This window comes from Cygnus atratus, chromosome 14 (assembly GCF_013377495.2).
Source record: "Cygnus atratus isolate AKBS03 ecotype Queensland, Australia chromosome 14, CAtr_DNAZoo_HiC_assembly, whole genome shotgun sequence".
Lineage (NCBI taxonomy): Eukaryota > Metazoa > Chordata > Aves > Anseriformes > Anatidae > Cygnus > Cygnus atratus.
This window is the reverse complement of record NC_066375.1, coordinates 3,917,314-3,934,282: the sequence shown is the minus strand read 5'-3', so window position 1 is coordinate 3,934,282 and position 16,969 is coordinate 3,917,314. Positions and strand designations below refer to the sequence as shown.

General features: G+C 37.6%; 1 protein-coding gene across 7 annotated transcripts in view; it reads right to left on the bottom strand.

Annotated features, from left to right (window-relative positions):
* Positions 1-286: 286 nt before the first annotated feature.
* The window catches only part of SMAD5 (SMAD family member 5), a 47,120-nt gene continuing 30,437 nt past the window's right edge, over positions 287-16,969 (bottom strand). For 5 of the 7 annotated variants that reach the window (XM_035560650.2, XM_035560652.2, XM_035560649.2 and 2 more), the window contains 6 exons: positions 12,022-12,643; positions 10,578-10,829; positions 9,232-9,351; positions 8,379-8,600; positions 5,608-5,864; positions 287-4,335 (listed from right to left, as the gene is read on the bottom strand). In XM_035560650.2, the coding sequence (XP_035416543.1) occupies positions 4,192-4,335; positions 5,608-5,864; positions 8,379-8,600; positions 9,232-9,351; positions 10,578-10,829; positions 12,022-12,424 (1,398 nt within the window). In that variant the 5' untranslated portion in view covers positions 12,425-12,643 and the 3' untranslated portion in view covers positions 287-4,191. Of the gene's footprint in view, positions 4,336-5,607; positions 5,865-8,378; positions 8,601-9,231; positions 9,352-10,577; positions 10,830-12,021; positions 12,644-14,474; positions 14,534-14,695; positions 14,716-16,969 lie in introns of those variants that run through there. The other 2 variants (XM_035560648.2, XM_035560646.2) reach the window with 2 other exon arrangements.

Genomic DNA, 16,969 nt, shown 5'->3' with positions numbered 1-16,969 from the left:
CTGCAACCAGAATTTTTGGCTGGCTGTATTCTACAAGCCCCACAAAAAAAAAAAAAAAAAAGAGCTCTTAAATACGTGAACAAAATAATTTAGCGCTTCTGAGGGAACTGCAGCAAAAAGCTATAGGAAAACACTTTTTAAATTACACGATCACATTTGTATTAGGAGGAACACGTACATGGTAAGGCATCAGCAGTGAGTTGCAAGAACTCAATATAAGGCAACCCTTGTAAATAAGTATTTCAGCACATACTGAGATACAGATAAAGGAGATCAGAAAAATCTGTAGGTTTTTTTTCATTTGTTTATTGAAATATGAGCAGCAGTATGCAAAAAATATCTTTAAAACATAACATAGCAAAACCTAGTAATTTTAAAATTAACAAAATAAAAAGATGTTTAGAGTTAAATGAAAAACTCATTGCTAGAACTGTGTTTCCTACAATGTAAACAAAAGCATAAAGGTTATGCTTGCAACAAACACAGAAGCAGGTTTATGGAGCAGCACAATAAAGCAAATTTATGTTGTAATCTGATGGTTTGGTCTACTGATTTCAATTCAGAATGGGTTTCCTTCCTAAACAGAAACTTCACAACTACAAGAAGTTAGTCACATTTTTGTCTTTTGATGCAAAACATTTAGCAAATGTTTTGTTGGTTTCTCTAAAGACCATCACTAGCAACACTTTGGGCAACTAAAACAATACACTGGAAAAAAATATTTTAAACTAAGAAAAAAGCTTGACACATTTCAGTGTTTGTCTAGACTTCCACTACAAGAGTAGCTGTCCAAGAACTGACAACTTTCACACTGTAATACTGTGGGGGAAAAAAAAAGTCATAGCTTCAGGCAAAATCCAGAAGAATTCCAATATTTTAAACAGTTCCACACTGAATCGTGATGTGTAGGCTGTTTCATCACTGTTTTGACTAAAGGGCTGTTTTGTTAGGCTTGTCTCTCATCGGTCAGCCACACTAGAAGTTTCATTTTGGTTTCCTTTGGTCCTACAGATTTTATAACCCAATGTCAACTCTTCGTGTATAACTGCTTCATGCCTAACGCAATTAAATGAATGTAATACTTACACAAGGCACTGGATTGACTGCCAGCAAGACTGAAGTTCTTAGAGAAGGAATATCCAAGCTACTATCTTATCTTAGTGACTATAAAAGCAAACCCTGAAAACTTCAGCATATGCCTGTTTCAGGCTCTTTACTGGTATTGCCAAAGCTGTTAGTTAATGCTGTGGTTGGTTGTAAAGTAGAAACATGACCCAAAAGGAGAAAATACTTACACTTACAAAAGCCAAAACAGTTTTGACTGAAGAGTAACGTTCAGTCTAAGCTGGGTTATACTGGAAAGGCCCCATCTTCCACTACCACACTACTGGCTCATTCAATTTCTCCATCCCTCCATCTAGGATGAGTGACTTATACACAAGTACGCTGCAAGAGAAGCAGAAACTCTGCTATCACTACACTTGAAACATAATTAGTGTCACACAGTTCTCATCCAACCCATCCATGCACTGATACCTGAATTTTGTATCAGCAGCATAAACTAAGCAGGATTAGGACCGCCATGAACCAGTAGCGCACAATTTGCTAACAGAAGCTCTCAAAAAAGTCCTACTTAAAAGGAACAGAGAAGCAGAACACAGGCAAATCTTTGTTGGTCTGCCCTTGCAAGCCTGCCCTGGCAAAATCAGCAGCCACAAGGATATCCCCAGCACTGCATATATTACAGATCACGAATATGTACACAAGCACAGAAACGTCAGAGTACTTTAGCACTTAATGACAGCATCAGAAGTGGGTTAACTAGAGAGTATTGCAGAAATTATGGTTCATTGCATGGGTAGCCAATCTAACCACAACACTAGCACTAAGCAGCAGCTCTGACTCACAAACTCCCACTTCAGCACCCATTCTTGACTCATTTAGTTGGCCACATCCAAAGAAGTGAACAGAGATGAAGCCAGGTGAAAAACATTTTGGATAAAGCAAGATCTTGTACCTACAACTGAGATCTTTCCTTAATCCAACGTGCCATGACATTTATTATAAAAGCTAATCCAGAAAAAAAAAATCTGTAGTGTCAGATATACATATTCGGCAACTTGACAAAAGCCAGGTCTGGGGAGTGGAAAATGCAAGTCTGATCCTGTGGCCAACTGACTTCGCATCTTATTCAATCAGCAGAACCATCTGCGGGCTGCAATCCCGAAGAATGAAAGAGAAGGCCCCAAAGATGAGTGGCAAATATTGTTTGATTTTTTTCCCCTTCTCCTGAGGATGCACTTGTTTGCTTTTAAACGCACTGGAGAAACTGCTTAAAAAAAAAAAAGAGCAAAAACACCAAGTAATATAGAAATTCCTGTACAAGAGAACATTAGGGTTCTGCAGAAGTGTTACAGTTTATCTTTATTCCTTTAAGGCATTTCATAAGAAACATTTTAATAACACGTAAACAACTTTATTCCTTTAAGATGATCTGTTACTTAGGTACCATATGATGCATGATTTCCACATCTGAGCAGAAACTGACATTCAATAGAAGACAAAAGAACTTGTGTAAGCAATCGATGTCTCAGGATTGCAGTAGTTAACTGCAGCGCATCTTTTAGTGAGTATTTGCATTTTTAAACTTTTCAGTCTCTCCCCCAAATACTGAACTCTTTCCTGAAGATGAGTTAGGGAAAGAGTAAAAAAGAAAATGAGGAGTTCTGCATGCAAAGGCATTTTGTACATAATTAACTTCTAATTCTCTTAGAATGTTTCTTTCAACCTCATTTTTTTTTAAATTATTTTAAAGGGGAAAACTATGCATATGTTACTTAACTGATTTCTTTTAGTGTTTAGCACAGTGTTTAAATTGAGTAATACAACAGTACAGGCAACAGGATTCCTTACATGACAGAAATTTCATCATCATATTAATGCAGTCCTTGAATTCCATAAAGCTGCCAATTACAGTTTTGAGTCTTCTGACTGAACACCTGCCTTTAAGGTCAGGCTCAAGACCACTTTTCATGTAGGCTACAAAGAAGTGATTACTTTTGGTCATTACCAACAGGTCTGTATTAAATTACATGATCTGGAAGTAAAAGCTTCTGCATTCAGTTACTGATTTGCTAAGCCACTCACAGTCTTCAAAGAGACTCAAACTCATACTGAAAGTGAATTAAATAGTGTAATCACTAATACTGCATAATGTCTACCGAGAGATTAAAAAGCTTAACACAGATCAATTCCAGACAGGTAAAATAAACAGCTAGAACACCGAAAAGAAAACAAAAAACTTATTCCTTCAAAAAAGTAGTAAGCACTGCCATTTACAAATTGTAGTGTTTATGTTAAAATAGAGAAAGGTACCTAAAAAGAAATAGGCCTTGGCAACCACATCCAAACGGCATGAGTGTAAATCAAAGCAAAACAAGAATTACTACTCCAGAAACGTGCAAGATGTTTATCTTGTATCAATTACTATTTAAAATGGTGGTTAAAAGCAATATTACAAAACTGAAGTGGGAAAAGGCTAAGAACTGCTACTCTGCATTAATATACAGTGTGTTTATGACAGCATTTTCCAATAGACAAGTGTTTTTACACCACTCCAATATTTGTAAAAAGTATATTTCATGTGTACACTTAAAAAAATCATTGTTCAATCTGAGGCAAATTAGCCATAATAGTCTAATTTTGCTTATGACAGATGTCAACCTTAATTTGTTAAGCAACTACACTAAAAATACAGCTTGCAAGCTGGAGCTGCACATGTTCAAACAGTTTTATAAACGTTTAAAAAAAATCCCAAACTATGATATGTATTTATTTTTCTGAAGTCAGTCTTCATAATTCTTGTCCCTACAGGACAAAGAGAAAAAAAATTTCCAGTTAAGACATATGCCTGTTTAAGTTCTACTCCAAGTAGGGGAAAAGTGTTCTGAATTTTTCAATAGACTTTTTTCCCTTAGGGCTCAACTGTCACTTAAGCATCACAAGAACAAATTGAAATGTAAAACTGATCAGCTATACACAATGGAATTGGTCACAAAGGGATTTAAAAAAAAAAAAAAAAAGTTAAACCGTAAGATCCATTCTCCATACAGCTCACAGTATCCATACTGGAAGTTTCTCTAGAGTTGGAGCAAGTTCACTAAAAATAATGCTGAAGATAGAATTTCAGCACTATGAAACAGATGAGATGGGATTAAGAGGAGAACCCATTTGTGTAAGTACTTTATCCAGCCACTGGAGGGGCCCATGAAGATGAATTTCTATCCAGCATGGGGTGCTCGTGACATCTTGTCGATGATATTCGGCTCCCCAGCCCTATAAAAATGAACAAAATGTTATCAATCAAGTTGAGAATATAATCACATTTTGAAATAACTGTACTAACAAGCGCTAGAAAGTAATCTAAGATATTTATCTGAAGGTAACTCAGAATCTAACAACAAATTTTATCATCTTTAGATAAGAAAAAAACTCAGGTTTGGAAGGAGTGGTAGGGAGGCTGTGCTCAGAAGCCTTAATCAAGACCTGGAGTCATTACGTGAGCTCCAGAGGGACTCCTCGCTATAGCTGCTTCTCTTTTCTGTTTCTCCCTCCTGCTCCCTGTCCTCCACACTCTCAAACTGAACATTGTTTATCACCATTGGCAAAACAAACAATTGTAAGATTTTGAGAAACGTGTCTCATCCTGTGCTTATGCAGTATTTAACTAGCTGGAGATCATTTGGGTCTGTAGGCACCACTATGACTTATACCTAAAGAGTAGGACAACGTATAACATATATAATGATATATCTGGTTAGCTTGAAGGAAGCAGGAGCCCTACCATGTTTACTAACTCAGGCCAAATAGCAAGTGCAACAGGTACAAAAAGATCCTTGAGACAAGATCCGCAGAATTCCATTGGTTTTAACAAGTCGATTTATAAGTGGTACAAAGATTTCCTACTGCATTTCATTTTAACCTTGAATACATCGTATCGAGCTTTCTTTTTGGACAAAATGTGACAAAAACTGGAGAGACAATCAATTCTGAGGAAACACGACTGTGAGAATAACAGGACAGTTTGATTTCATGAATTTAAATTATTTAATTTCTGTATTACCAAATACGTAATTATATAACTGTATTATTTAAAGTGTTAAACTATTTGAAGGAGTTGCACATTTTTTTATTCAATCACTTACGCTCCTCTCTACTCACATTCCTGTAATGCTCTTGTAGTTCATTTTGCTCAGATTTTGAGCACAAGCTCAAATCTCTTAATAACTTTAGAGTAACTACAATGATTAAAACCCTGTCCAGAATACTTAAGTAACTAAATACACAGCCAATATTCAACAGGCAAGCTGTGCTTAACTTTTCATGCACCGATATCCTAATTTCCTTCATTTCTCTCTCCTAATTCAGAATTTTCAACATATTTAAAATCAAAATAAAAAAATAAAATATAAAAATAAATCAAAATAAAAAAAAGGAATCAAATCAGGTTCAGAACTGCTTTGCTACATCGCTACGGTGCTACTGTAAACTACTGCTGAGTACCCAAATCCACAGTAAGTTTAAATGCCCCCCAAATAATTTCTTTACCTTCACAAAACTCATTCGAATGGTGCACATTTTGGTGAGTTCATACACTGCTTCAAATCCGTGGTTGACAGACTGAGCTAAAAGCTGAGCAAACTCCTGATTGTTAAAAATTTTCAGACTGCATCCACTAGGAATCTTGCATACAGTTGTTGGATGAAAGCCATGGTGGTAGTTGCAGTTCCTGCTCTGTACAAATATGCTGCTATCGCTTAAACACTCAGCATAGACTTCCCCACCAACATAGTAGAGATGAACACCTTGAAAAAAAGTTGAGAAAAATGTTTCTTTTTTTTTTTTTCCAAAAAATACAGTACTTAACCCCCTTGAAATCAGAGACAACTATGTAAATTTTCTGTTTAACAAGCTTTTTGAAAAAGCCGTTTTGTCCCAACCGTCTTATGCCCACAGTAGAACACATTTTCATTTCAAAATACAACAGGCTTCATTATACATCAACCACTAGATGTCCTTCTCTCGTCAACTACAGAACAGAATAAAAAAACTACTTCCCATGTCAACAGCTATTTCAAGCTAGTTTCCTAGAGAACTTATGCAGATTTTAAAACTGCATTTTTAAAAAACTGTTGGCTTCCGCCCATGGGAATTCCAAAGGAAATAAAAGAGTCTTCGGTGCAGGGGTAGTGATAGACATGAATGAGAAAGTATATCCCTAGTCTGCTCAGATTTTCAGCCTATTTTTTCAAGCAAAGGGAGATGTGATTCCCATTATCTGTACAACTTAAATAACATCAGGTATTACAAATCTTTACAAATCAAGGTAGACCCTAGATTTATTACAACTACCTGGTTTCAGCTACGCACATAAATAATTCCCTCTCTTTATATTCTGAAGCTCCTACTAGAACACTACACCTGACTCAAAATTTAAACATAAAAGCCATTAATCCTTTCAGTGCCTGACCATGGATTCCCACTGCCACTTTTCTGCCAGATCTTCTCCCTTTCCCCCACCCGCCACTGCCATCCAGTTGTGTTTTAGTTCAGTCTGGTTAAGTCTTGCTTGAAAGGCTCTGAGAATCAACTGCTGACTATCCCATCGTTTACCAGGTGAGGCTGTGGCAAGCCAACAGATGCAAGCTGATCTTTTAGACAGCAACTACGTTGTGAACATTGCTAGATCCACTAGGAACTAAGGCAGAATGAGGTTTACACAGAGGAACCCTTGGCTTGATCAACTATAAACAGCTGGCAGAAAATCTGGGTGAGCAAGAATACATCTTCACTACACAATCCTATTTATGGCACGGAGACCACCACCACTTGCTAGCTGAATTATTTTCAGTAAAGGCCTACTGAGGGATATAAAAAGAAGGGAGCTGTATAATGTAACAGTCTGAGAAGAACACTGATACTTCAAAAATAATCCAATGCACAATTAGAAATCATTTATACTTGCAATACAGTATGTCTACAGAAAAAGTTCAGCAAATAGAATTGGGTAGTTTTGGGGAGGCAAAAAACCCAAGACCTTCCACACAAAAGCCACACATTATCTTTTATCCCAAACCAATCTGAATTTTTCTCAGGATTGCTACCATAGAGCAAAGTTTTAGCTTAATAACTAGTACTAGACGCACAGCATTTTAAAGCTCCAGATTTACTCGCAGTCACTACTACTCTATGTGATCTTGGATCCATTTTAAATTTAACATTTCTCTGCCAGTACCATCAAAAGTGGTCAAAGCAAAAAAATCTGACAATCATTTTCCCCTACTCCCATCCACCTCAACAAAATGAGTTGTTCTCCATTTATATTATTAACCCTTTTTAGACAACAGAATTGCAGAGATAAATTTCTAAAAAATATCAATATACGTCTAGCAGTTTCCAAAACAACTGAAAAGTGTTGCCATGTTTATAGCAGTTTCTAATGAAAAGCCTCATAAGGGACAGGACAGACCTTGAAGATACACTATCAGCGATAGTGACTTGCATCTGGAAATCTGAAGCCCAACCACACCAAACAATTTTAGGTGCTAAAAAGGCCTCTGGATTGGTGCAATAGAAATCAGGTTCTCTTCTCAGGACTTCACCAGTTAATTACAAAAAAGGGCATGCTCAGGAAGGGAGCACTACATTTTAAGATAATCCAAGCACATTCCATCAAGGATGAACACTGCGCATCTATACATGCTATCAGCCAAACATTACGGGAAAACTAGAAGATCTTGCAAAACCTGCTGTCTCCAGGAATCCCTCCCACACACATACACACCCATGGATTCACTCAGACAAATGAGCCCTTGCAGTTTTACATTAGCACTTCAAAGTCCTGCTGCCAACTTATGCAAGATATTTGAACATACTGTAGACAGCAGTGTAATACCCTGCATGAACAACAAAAATAAAAAGTGTATCTTTGATATACTGTAAACTGGTATGAAGAATTTGATTTACGAAGCAGATATAAAACTTCAGAAGTGCTGCAGTGTGTTTCTTGGTGCTGAAATAAAAATTTCTACGTACAGAATATCATTAACCATAACAAAAAGCCCCTATGACACTATAGTTTGGTAAGAAAGAGTTAAACTTTTAAATTAGTAATAAAGAAAAACGTATGCCATTTCTAAACCAATTAAAATCAAACCATGCCTAAGTAACTTGTCTTCAGATACTGGAGAAGTCGATAATAAACCACAGAATACCTCAGCTTCTCTGTTCTGCAACAATGACTACTCACAAACAAGAACAGAAGAAGTAGAAACCAAGAATTTAGCTTCCCAATCATGCATAACACGACAAAGCTTTACCTTTCCCAATATGTCGTCTAGTGTTCTCAATTGTTGAGTTGCGATTAACATTTGAGAGCAAACCTAAGCAGAACCTGTTTTTATTATTGGAGGGATCTGTAAACCCATCTACTAAGACACTTGTAGAAGATGCATGAAAAGCCTCTCCAACACGATTATTTAATTCGTAATACACGATCGAACACCAGTGTTTGGGTTCTTCATAGGCAACAGGCTGAACATCTGAAAATAAGCAAAATGGAAATAACAGTTTACATAAATGTCAAAATATTAAATCTAACACTGTAAAGCAAGTCTTCCAGAATATCAACAATCAATAGCTTAGCCAACATTTTGATGGGCAAGAACAGTCCTGATTAAAGTCTTAATTATTTTAACATATTTTCATGCATTTCAGCTAGTCTGTTGATTTTAATCACTTTCCTATTTTTAGTCTGATATCAAGAAAAAAAACTACACAAAAAATACAAATGATTGATACCAGGTGAAACATTATTCTTCTCTCCACTTTTATTTTTTTTTTAATTATTGCTATTTTGGCAATTTTCAGAGCCTTTGTGCATATACAATTCTGACAGCAAGCAAAAGTAGCAGGAAAAACCCTAATTCTGAGAAAGAAAAAGTTCAGTTCATCATAAGCCATACTACAGATCTGAGGCATTAAAAGCAAGAGAGGCAAATGAGCATGGCAAGTTTTGCTTCTTAGTTCTTACTGTTACAACTCCAGTTTTTCTTGGACTACTTCCACTTATCAACACAGATTTATTGCATCATTTGAAGTTATGCATTCAACTCGGTTGTGAGTACTAAGAAGCCAAACAACATTACTTTTGCCCCATACTATACAACTTACCTCTGGTAGATATATTTGGCATGATCTGAGGGATCATTGTATTGCTTGTGTCCATAGACTGAGAGTTATCCTGCCCCATCTGATCATCAGGGGGCATATATGCAGGAGGTGGAGTATCAGCTACAAACAAGAAAAAAAAAAGACTGAATAAACCTCAACCATTTCAATTATTTATTTATTTATTCACTTTACAGTCATAAACACATTAAAATATTCTTTAACAGGAGATATTAAAACTTTTGGCCCAGTTTTCGAAGTAACATGAAGACAATACAGCCAGCTGTCTTTACAGCAAACTTCAACAGCTGTATTCTTAGTTTAGAAGAGACAAGGTTAGACAAGAAAAAAAATAAGATATGTGCCTTTTTTTTTTTTTTTTTTAATAACTGCACTTCTGCAGCTGGGCAAAATGACTACAGCTCCCACTTTTTGTAACACAAACACTAGCGTTCGTGCCCACTGCTCCACTCTGTTCAAAAAGAAACAAGGAAGAGGTAGAAATACTAATGTTATTTGCTATAACCTAATGAAGGCCTACACCAGACAGTTACTTTTTCATTGCTTGTGTAGGCTGAGTTCATTGCACAAGTGTGCATCTCTGCATCGCTCCCTCCATTCAGCAGCAGTTAGTCTACTAACACACTATTATCCCCTATTTCTGAAATTCCCTCTAGATATCACCCTCTGGATATCATCCATCCTACTGATCTCAGTCAGTCCCCACTCAAGAGGGATATCGTGCTCACTGGATACTCTTTTTGCAGCAATGGGCAGTCAGAAAGAAACGAGATAAGGCCACTGAGCTCCTGGAAAAATGAATTCTTTAATTCATTACCTTCACGTCTTTCTAAATCACACTAATAACCAGTCAGATTCAACATGGCTTCTTCCCTTTGCCCCCTTCAGTCAGGCTTCCCCCCCCATTTTCACCCAAATCAGTTAAGCTTGTCCCACTGAGAATTTACTCCATTTTTTTCCAGTTAAATACCATATTTAACTGTTCTCATTCACAGAAAGACGTTAAAAAAACTTTTTGCTAAGCCTGTTGCATCAGCTTTCTTTTCAATGCTTGACATTCTTCTAAAGCGTGCGTCGGTTATTCTACATTGAAGCTGTGCAGAATAACTCACTACTATGGTATCTGTGACAAAGAATATTTGGAAAGATAAAACAATTAACTCTAATCAGCAACAAATCCAAGATTAAAACTCCTTAACATGCAAGCAACAAAGCAATTTATTGTAAGTACCACGAATTCCTGAGTTAAGTCACAACAGGTCTTAGCACTGCAATAAAACCTTTCAATTACTTTTATTAAGTTCACATTTATGCTTACGTGTACTTACCTGGTAGCTGAAACGGACTAGATGGTCCAGAGCTAGCTGGGGAGCTTGGGTAAGTGCTGCTGGCTGGAGAAGGTGGATAGGGACTGTTTGGCGAAATGGAAAATGGAGTGCTGTTGGGTTGCTGGAAAGAATCTGGAAATGTCGCATTATGTGGCATATGTGGTTCGTTGTGGCTTAGGTTCCTGAACTGAACTAGTAGGCTGTGCTGTGGATTGAATTCACTATGTCTAGGCACTAACACTGGAGGTAGAACTGAAAAAAACAAGCAAACAAACAAAACCCAGAGAAACTTCGATTAAAAACTGAAATAGAAAGAAAAGGTTATAAACCACGTGCTCGCCATGAAGATTTCAATACCGGGATGTGTGGAGAGAAGAGGACTCATCTGTCATGACACCTCCCCATCCTCTCTCCTTTATTTTTAAATTACACTTTATCATGGACTAAAACTTTACCCTTGCAAAAAAACAGAGCAGAAGTACACTTATATTTCATGCAACTGGAAGCTATTTTTTCATTAAAAGCAGTTCGCATGCAGTGGGTAACGAAGTACTGATTCGGAAGTGCAAAACCCACTGTATCTGCACGATCAAAGCAGTACAGACAGAAATCCAGACAACATTACTACAGTCAAACTATATAGCTACATTTAGACCTTTTCACTGAACACGAAGAATCTGTAATACAGTATACAACTATTGCTAAACTGGAGTTTGAACTTTTAAATTCAAGAGTGCTGAAGTCTGGAATTCAAGGGCTACAGTAGAGCCCTTGAGCACAACAATCAGTTGCAGCAGAGATGCAACCATTTCGTGGAACAACGGAAGGCATTTTCACCACACCTTCCAGAGCAACCTAATTCTTCTCTCCCACTCATAACCACAGTCCTCCCTCCTCACCTTCTCCCAAGGCAATGTGTCTTAACAGCAGACTTGCAACCTGACACAAACGTGGTACCTACCTTGATCTAAATGATCATTCCTAGTTCTGTTCAGCTTTGCTGCCTACTGGTGGGAGTCAACGTGGGGAACACCAAATCCCAGAATTGTTTTAATCCCCTCGGTTCATGTCACTCACTGATGAAATATTAAACCCCTGAAAGAATGCTACCAACCTCCATGCAAGGACTGAGGTTTGTAAACAAGCGTCTCAAAGAAAACAAGGTCTTTTGATTATTGCCTTCCTACTTTATGGTAAATAAGGACTTCACCACTAACTTTTCAGGTAGCAGGCTGGGGGAAAAGTATGATTTGCCACCAAGAAAAACAGTACAGAATGGACAACACACCTCACCATAACCCCGCAAGAAAATTACACTTTTGAACATTACTCTTCCAAACTCCCTCTTACACCAAATTTAGTTCATTGTATAGTACTGAAGTGAAGAACACATGTGGCTCCTGGAGATTTTATCCAGCTTTCAAATAGCCATGCTCAAACATACCTGGGCTCTCCACCCTCTTATAGTGGTATGGATTGATGCAGACTTCCTTCTGTTTAGATCCAAAAGGAAATTCACAAATATCCAATGGCTTCAGCTCATGATGGCTTTGGAGATCAGGCCAACGCCAAACACGACAGTAAATTACATGGGGAAGGCCTTTTCTGTGAGAAACTTGAAGTCGTCCATCTAGAGAACGGGGGATAGTAACACACTTGCTGGGCTGTCCTGGACTGCTCAAGGCTTTCTCCAGTTCTTCCATAGCACCCTTTTTCTTTTTCAGCTTTTTTACCAAAGCATCAACAGCTTTTTCTGCCCATTTTTCTTCTTCATCTCCTTGTTTCCAGCCCAACAGACGCTTTACAGCTGGGCTAGTAAAGGAGAACAAACTGGCCATTGACGTCATTTGACACAAGTCTTCAAAAGGTTCGTTGGGTTTTGTCTGTTTTTTTTTTGTTGTTGGGCTTTTTTGGATGTTTTTCCTCTTGTTTTCAAACAAATATCAGTGTATATCAAAAGCAGTTACAGCCACTGATGAGCTGTGCTTGGACGCTGACAAACGAACATAGATGCCAGTGATGAAGTCTTCGCATCAGAAATAACGATCAATTCTTCCAATTTAGCACTATTAAGAAGATGAGTAAACAGGCAATTAGTAAAGAATAAGGCAAAACAAAAAAGCAGATATTAAAACAACTCCTATTTCAACCCTAGCCATTGCATCTGATTTTGTTTCAGAACAAACCCCCTAAACTATCAGAATCTCTGCCTAAAGCTGAATAAAGTAAAATGTGATCAAAGCCCCCAGCTGCTACATTTCTGATTAGTGGGAAGAGGGACAGTTAGAGGACCAAAGAGGCAGCATGGTTTCTGTCAACAATATTGTCCAACCATTCCTTAAATCCATGAGCTTCTTCCTAAAAACAATTTGGGAAACATGCTTTAAAACTTGTGTTACATCCCTGTCACGGTGCTTCACGAGAAGACAGACTCGCTACCAAGAAACAAGGAAGAGGCACGGTGGAAGGAGCAGTTCCACACCCATTACTCCAGAGAAATAATCAGCTTCTCAAACGGATCTTTATTTATCAAAAGGAGAAAATACTAATGTATCTACTAGTTCTTGAGCTCTGATCAGGTGTTCCATGTTTTTCAAAGAGTATTAAGACATCCCCAAGCCAATCCCTTATGAGCCATTCAGAAAGGTGGGCAATCTTTGCAGCCATGGCTATTTTTATGTTGCACTTCCTTCTATCTTCTAAGAAGAATATTTGAAGCACTGGATATTTTTAGCTGTTGGCAAAAAATAAAGAAATCTTTTCCGTTCCCCAGAAAAGAGGAGGGGGGAAGGCATGGCAGTTAAGTCCTAGAAACACAACCTTTACTACTGTGTGCCCCAGAAAGGGGAGAAGGAGCAGAACAATGCTGCGCAACTCACGCAGCGCTCATGAATGGCGGGGTTTTCTACCACTCACCAGCTCTCATGCAAATCCTTACAACACCGCCCCCCCTCCCAAATTAAGGAGTAAGGATGACAAGAGGAAATGATGTGCCGTGGCAAAGAACTGATAAGAACTTGTAAAATCTCTGGTGAATACTAAATAAGCAAGTATAGACAATGAGCAGCTGGCAAAAAGCAAGAGCAGAGCTAAGAGAAAGGATGTCAATAACAAAAGATGTTTCCTTTCTTGCTACAGAGACTGCCAAACAACACTGTCTCTCAACTTTTGATAAACCATGGTGAATTAAACACCTAACATACCTCAGGACACCAAATCTGCACTTAAGAGAAGAAGGGGGAAAGAAGAAGAATTAAGAACCTCTACGCTGGTTCCCTTAGATTCCTATATTTAATCAAGCGGATCTTTTCTCCTCCCATCTTTGATTAATTAAACGTTATCTGATAAGGCTTTCCTACACGTTTAGACATATTTAAAAACATGCTTGAAGACACAGATGGGTACTTTCCTTTAGCAAAATTAAGGACCAAAAAAATGCCTTTCAATAACCCTAGCAACTTACTGCCTTTTGGCAACCGCAAGACAAGTGCTGAAGCCTACACCAAAGCAAGCAGTAAGCATCACCAGCCAAAGGTACAGCAAGCACCCCCCGACAAAGCATTTGTACTGCCCCACGTATAATTGTTCTAGGTCTTCTACTGGGGAGGGACAAGGTGAGGAAAGCAGGGAACAGACCCAGGGACACTTGGCTATGATGAAAAGTTTAAAATCTTATAAATTATTTTCGCAGGAAAAATAATCCACTTATTTCAGCCAGTAGCTTAACTCCACTGGTGGTACTTTGATTCTTCAGCTTTTCTTCAATACTACGAAAAAAATGGGGACAGAAAAATGAACAAAAACAAAACGAAATTTAAAAGACAGATGCCTCTAACTGTCTCAGCAGTCCTTAGGAGAAGGTATTGCAAAAAGGAAAGAAAAAAAGCAATAACATACCACCAACTTTCTGAAGAAATATAAGGACGTGGCAGCATCTTCAGTAGAAATTTCATTCCCTAGAACAATTACACATGAGAACCTCTGCACCCTTCAAAGTAACAGGAAATACATAAAGGGAGAAACTTGGCCAAGAACACAGACTGAATTTATTCTTTTACTGAGGATAAAAGTTTAGAGTTCTAAAAAGTAAAAGCTGTTTATGGTGACAATTAACTTACTTCCAAGCCCTGGGTACATTCAATAGTTGGAAGATTTCAGCAGCTGCTCACACCCCTAAAAAAGGAAATGAACCCACCTACAATCTTAAGACCAGCAAGAAGACAATTAAAAACTTCTATTTCTGTTTCTCAGCTATGCTTTCAAAGAATCTTAAGCATCATCAAGGCAGAACATACACTAAAAATTCCTATAGTTAAGCTCAAAATAGATTTCAAGAAATGCTTGTCTCCTGCCACTGGTCTATTCCATGACAGCTGCCCCATCTATACTATGCAATCAGGTTTACTGATGAATGATTTTACTCTACAATTGTGTATTTTTTTTTCTTTTAGTATTTCAAACACAACAGTAACATGGAACAACAAGGAACAAAATTTTACTGGTTGTCTATCATTTCAACATCATTTACCCACAACTATTCTCTTAGAATAAACAAGCAACTCAAAGCAAGGAAAGCTGGAACAGTTCTACTAAAGCAATCCATTACAATAACTGGTATTTGTAGGGCAAGTCAAGAGAATTTTGATAAATGACTGTCTCATAAACAATGATTTCAGAAAAAGTATTTCTGAAGTAACATAATTAGCTCTCAAAACTTTACATAAGTCTGAATTCCTATCAACAACAGCAAAGCCTAGTAAAACGAGTATTCCTGAAGCATCCTAACAATTTGATCTGTTTCATCTTCAGAAAAAAGTTTCCACATAACACACTTGTACTATGACCACTGAAAAATGAGACTGCTGAAGTTCAAAACATTAATATCATTTATAGTAAAACTGTTCTATTCACCCATGTAGCTTTCTAGACTCTTTTGCTCAACAGCGTTTTTACCTGTTCAAGAGCAGCGAGGGCAAAAAAAGAAACCCTGCAACACACTCCTGTACCAACAGGCTTCCAGAAGTGTAAGAGACACTGACTGTACCTCATTGTAGGCCCTCTGGTAGCTCATTCTGGAACAAAAAATACTGAAGGTTTACAGCTTTTTATTATGAAAACAAACTAGTATTAAGAAGCTTCATAAATTATTTGTAGACTAAAAGTATTTCCTTCTTCGAAGCCATTTAAGGTCACAAAGCAGTAGGTTCAGGAATTCATGTACAGGAACAAAACATTTTCATGTGGAAACTACAGCTCTTCTAGGATTTTAAAACTTCTGAATGAGTTAATACATTTAGAACATTTACTTGCATTTGATGTAATTCCAACACCTAATTACTGAAAGGTTTCTAACTAATCATGGCATCTGCTATGAACTGCTTCACCAGATCATCTATACTTACAACCAGTTTCTTCCAAGGGCTCACACATGCACATTAGGAGCCAAGATTGCAGCACAACAGTGCATCACCCTCAGATGAAGGCAGAAAAATATGCTTTAAAGAGTCACATTTTCATTCGTAGTGTTGCAAAAATTGCTCATACTGCTGTACCTCTAGAAGCAACAGGCAAACAACTTTCACAGGCAGATTTCTTAAATTTCCTCGAGAGGCAGAGGGTCTATTACACATCACCTTTTATTAAATAACTTTTCAACCAAGCTACAAGTGAACCTTGGCTGAAAAACACTACACTGAAAAACAAACAACAACAAACATTTACAGTCTTTATAGACTAAAAGCAATGCATTCCATGAGGTGACATGAGGGGGCTTTGAATGGGCGAACATAGAAGGAAGTAATTGCTGCTCCAAAATTAAGACTTTAGGGCAGACGTTATTTGAACTTATAGAGTTCTTACTGATGAGTACAGCAAATAGAAGGAAACTAGTCGTGTGAACAAGTCCATTGCTTGAACCCCTTCTTAATACCTCATCATGCCATCTAAATACAAACAAATTTGGGTAACATCACAACGCACAAATGACTTTTCATTTGTGAAGAGGGGAAAAATAGACTATCGTTCATCTACCATCACAAACATGAAGCAGCAGAACTACGTTTTGGTTCCTCTTCTGAGATTTTCTTAGTCTACTGCTACTTATTCCAAACTACAAATTTCCTACCTGTAAGATCTGAACTTTAAATCCCATTCACCAAGTAGCCCATCACCCCCTAGGAATAAAAAGCATAAAATACCTAACTACGTGACCCTCATCCTTTCCTACTGTCAACACTAAGCTTGCATTTCAACTGTACAAATGCTATTCTTTGCTGCTTCATTTACTAGTTTGCAAATGAAGCTTCCTGCAGCACCCGATCCAATCAGAAGTGCTCCTGATTAGAAGCTGCTTTGAGACTCAGTTTCACAATATAAACAAACCACCCCTTATA